This window comes from Cebus imitator, unplaced genomic scaffold, assembly GCF_001604975.1.
Source record: "Cebus imitator isolate Cc_AM_T3 unplaced genomic scaffold, Cebus_imitator-1.0 Scaffold709, whole genome shotgun sequence".
Taxonomy (NCBI): domain Eukaryota; kingdom Metazoa; phylum Chordata; class Mammalia; order Primates; family Cebidae; genus Cebus; species Cebus imitator.
In genome coordinates, this window is record NW_016108024.1 from 434,509 (window position 1) to 439,239 (window position 4,731).

The 4,731-nt window shown below is 42.5% G+C and overlaps 1 protein-coding gene across 1 annotated transcript; it reads right to left on the minus strand.

Annotated features, from left to right (window-relative positions):
* Positions 1 to 958: 958 nt before the first annotated feature.
* LOC108296413 (selenide, water dikinase 1-like) lies at positions 959 to 3,441 on the minus strand. Its single transcript, XM_017518866.2, is given in 2 exon segments — positions 959 to 2,307; positions 2,309 to 3,441. Coding segments are annotated over 2 exon segments (1,179 nt in total). The 5' UTR covers positions 2,408 to 3,441; the 3' UTR covers positions 959 to 1,227.
* Between the last annotated feature and the right edge of the window lie 1,290 nt (positions 3,442 to 4,731).

Consider the following 4,731-nt stretch of genomic DNA (forward strand, 5'->3'; position numbering starts at 1 on the left):
ACTTATTAAGACAGAGTGACAATGTCTAAGCTCTTTACAGGCTGGACTGGAAACTGGAAGTCATTTTTTTCTTCTTCTTTTTTTTTCTTGCCTCAGCCTCCCGAGTAGCTGGGATTACAGGTGTGTGCCACCATGCCTGGCTAATTTTTTTGTATTTTTACTAGAGAAGGGGTTTCTCCATGTTGGCCAAGCTGATCTCAAACTCCTGGCCTCAAGTGATCTGCCTGCTTTGGCCTTCCAAAGTGCTGGGATTACAAGAGTGAGCTACCACACCCGGCCTTTTGTTCATTTTTAAAGTATAATTTTGCTGGAGATAGAATTCCTGTTTGATGTTTTTTTTTTTTTTTTTTTTTCGTCACTTTTTTTTTTTCCCACAGAAGAGTCTTTATTATTGATCATATTTAAAAATTATTTGCGTAGTTAATTATATATTGAATTGTAAATGAGTATCATACACGAACCTCCTTTTGGAAGGCAATTCCTCGTAGCACTATAGAACATCTAATTACATTGCAAAAAGTATCCTTTTTTGCTATTGATAAAGAAAACAGTTAATGGTATTACTGTAAATATCAGGAAGGCTACAAAAAAAGAAACAAGATTTCTTTTTTGTCTTCAAAGTGTTTTCCATGCAGTGAAGCACTTGCTGTGTTGAACTGAATGCACTACTGGAGAATATCCTGGGTCCAAGATGCTCTTGAGAGACAAGACTAGGCTTTCCAAACCAAAGACTCAAAGGAATCATGCAACCCTCTTACGACTGGTATACCGTCATGTGCCACTTACCAATGCCGTCTCTCCAGAAAACCATTCAAGACACTTAAAAAAAAATCGGACTTATATGATAAATATACACAAAATGAAAAGACACCAACTGCTATCTGACACGACTATTGGTAATGTCTGTGCTATGTGAAAGCACCTTTAAAAAGAGCCTATGTGGCAAGAGATAAGTGTCTAAAGATTCAAAATGAATCAACAGTATTGGATAACAATATAATTCTCAACTCAGAAGCTGCCTCAAGATTAGGTGCATCTTCAGTTAATGTAACAGGAAGAAAAGGCAATGGATTTTATTTTATTAATTGTATCCACTTACAAACCAACCTAAGGTCACCCGATGTGTAGACACAATGAGATTTTTGTTGTTTATAGTCTTTAATTGAAGTGATGATAAAGGAAATAGAGGTATTTAAAAACAAAACCAAACAGCTATTTCTGTCTAGATTAAGAAGTGGCCCCCGGTGTGGGATTCACATTTTGAGTGGCCACTTGCGGTGCGACCTCGATGATCCGGGATTTGTCTATGATTCTGGCTGTGCGGTTGCCCTTCTCTACAATCCCAATAATCCATGCTTGGTGGCCTTCACCATGTTTGGGGGACTTGATCTCTGCACAGAACCGAGCTGCTTGCTCACATGGTAAACAGATCAGAAGGCCACCTGAGGTCTCCGGGCAGGTCCCGTGCATGAGGCCGAACATGTTTCCGCAGGCCTTGCTCACCGCAGCCATCTTGGCCAGCACCGGGAGGTTGTGAATGACGAACGACACCTCGTTTCTCTGCTGCTTGGCCAGGTTCTGTGCGTGGCCCAAAATCCCGAAGCCTGTGATGTCAGTGGCCGCATGGGCGTTGAATGTGTGCATGAGTCCTGCAGCTGTCCTGTTGAGCCTCGCCATGTTCATCATCGCCTCCTGGTAGGCCAGCTCTACATCTTCTTGGGTGACAACTAGCTTAATCTTATTCCATTTCTCAGGAATATCCAGCCACTGGTGCACAGCCACTGCCACCTGTGTCCCCAAGGGTTTCGTCAACACTAGCACATCCCCTGGCACTGCATTGTCTGGCATGATAAATTCATTGGGCTGGCAGACAGTGGTAGCAACTCCTCCCAGGACAATCCAGGGGTTTAGTACTGTTTGGCCGCTCGTTACAGATGTTCCTGCTTCCTCAGCTGCGTCTTTAAAACCTTGGATAATCAGAGGCATCACTTTATCCCTTTCCCTGTCGGTCATTTTATTACTGACTCCAAGGAGCATCAGCATATTGTCACATTCCGTGACCCCCATTGCATAGAGGTCACTGAGGACATTGGCACATGCTATCCTGCCCATCATGTAAGGGTCGTCTACGATCGGGTAAATGTAATCTGTGGTTTGAACCAAGGAAAGCCCACCATGCCTCAAAGGAATGACACAAGTATCCATTCCAATGCCAAGCCTTGGCATAACAGCTCCCAGAAACTGCTCATCTTCTTGGAAGTGGTTCTCCTGTAAAGATTCCAGCAATTTCTGTAGGACATCTTGGGGGCACTTTGCAGCCTATGCCTTTCAGTTCAGTGAATCTGGTTAGCCGGAAGCTTTTGTCCAATTCGTAACTTTCCGGGTTAAAGGACTCCCGCGTAGACATGGTTCTGGGGCCCGCTCTCCTCACAGCTCAGCCCCTGTCCTCCCTCTGCGGGTTGGCTGGGTTTTTTACGGATCCACCGACTCGCTTTGCGCCCTCCGCCTCCTTCCGAAAACGGGCCGCAGGCCGCTCCCACAATGCACCGGGCGCAGCCGGGCTCCCTTAAGCGTCGCCTGAATAAAAATGGGCTCGCCTGGCTTGGCGCGGCCTTGCCGGAGCTGGGCCGCTGCGCTCCCGCCGGCTGGGCGGGCCTCTCATCACTTTAAATATGTTATGTAATTGCCTTCTGGCCTCTGTGATCTCTGACGAAAAACTGGCTTATGGAAAATCCCTTTTATGTGTTGACTCACTTTGTTTTGTTTGTGAGTTTTCAAGATTCCCTCTTGGCCTTTGGCTTTTGACAATTTTATTACAATGTGTGTCTGTGTGGATTTTTTTGAGTTTATCCTTCTTGGACTTCTTGAGGTTCTTGGATGTGTAGACTCATGTCTTTCCTCAAATTTGGGAAGTTCATGGTCATTATTTCTTCAGATATTTTTTCTACCCCTTTCTTGCTCTCTTCTCTTCCTGGGACTCTCTTCTTGGGGTATATAGATTAGTACGGTTAATGGTATCTGACATGTCCCTAAGCTCTTTACAGACTGGACTGGAAACTGGAAGTCATTTTTTCTTTCTTCTTCTTTTTTTTTCTTGAGACAGGGTCTCACTCTGTGGCCTAGACCAAAGTGCAGTGGCACAATCTCAGCTCACTGCAACCTCCACCTGCGAGGATCAAACAATTCTCATGTCTCAGCCTCCCAAGTAGCTAGGATTACAGGTTTTTTCTTTCTTCACCCTTTTTTTAATACTCTCCAGACTAGATAATCTCAATTGACCTAACAAGTTAATTGATTTTTCAGCCTGTTCAAATCTGATATTGAACCTTTCCAGTGAATCTTTCATTATAGTGATTGTATTATTATTATTATTATTATTATTATTATTATTTTGAGACAGTCTCACTCTGACACCCAGGCTACAGTGTATTGGTGCAATCACATCTCACTGCAACCTCCACCCCAAGTGATTTTCATGTCTCAGCCTTCCAAGTAGCTGGGATCACAGGCGTGTGCCACCACACCCAGCAAATTTTTGTATTTTTAGGAGAGATGGAGTTTCCTGATGTTGGCCAGGCTTGTCTCGAACTCCTGGCCTCAAGAAATCCACCTACCTCTGCCTCCCAAAATGCTGGGATTACAGGCATGAGCCACTGTGCTCAGCCTGTTTTTGTTTGTTTTTTGAGATAGGGTCTCACTTTGTTACCCAGGCTGGAGTGCAGTGGCATGATCATGGCTCACTGCAGCTTCAACCTACCAGGTTCAGGTGATTCTCCAACCTCAGCCTCCTGGGTAGCTGGGACTACAGGTATGTGCCACCATGCCTGGGTAATTTTTTGTAATTTTTGTAGAGAAAGGGTTTTGCCATGTTGCCCAGGCTGGTCTCGAACTTCTGGGCTCAAGCAATCTGCCTGCCTCAGCCTCGCAAAGTGCTGGAATTATATATGTGAGCCACCATGCCTGGCCAATTTGTATTTTTTTAGATTAAAAATTTATATTTGGTTTCTTTTTATAATTTCTCTCTCTCTTTATCAATGGTCTCCATTTGTTGAGAAATCATTCTCCTGATTTCCTTCAGTTCTTTGTCTATGGTTTCCTTGATCTCTTTGAGCATATTAAGAATGTAGGTCTAAAGTGTTTGTCTATTTAAAAATACAAAACACAAAATCATATGGCTATATCCATTCCCACACTTACATTTCAAACATAGTACTGCCACTTACATGTAAAATACTATATTATAACCAAATTGCATCAGTCACATACATGTATATCCCATAAACTTCAACTACACTAGGGTATAAGATGATGACTAAAGAAAGAAAATATCATTACAAAGTCGCATTTGCTTAGGGAGACTGAGGCCATAAAAATGGGACTGTGCTAAAGTTTCTACCATGACATTATGCATGACCAAGAGGAAAAGCTACCTTGCATTTTGTGAGGCATTGGTGAGTGAGGCTCTCTGTCTTCAAGATCCAGTAGAACATACTAATTTCGGCATTGCGTGTGTAGATTTCCAGCATTTTTAGTATTATAGAAGTTGAACTGTGTAATAGGTTAGATTTGGGTTAATTTCTATTTTATTTGTTTTATAAGCTTAAAATATGTCAAAGTTCACGTAATTCTATAAAATTTTGTATATACATGCAACAGAAGGAAGAAATGTTATTCTTTTAGATTTTACCTTCAGGGTTTTAAAAAATATAAATGAAATAGGTTATTATGGTT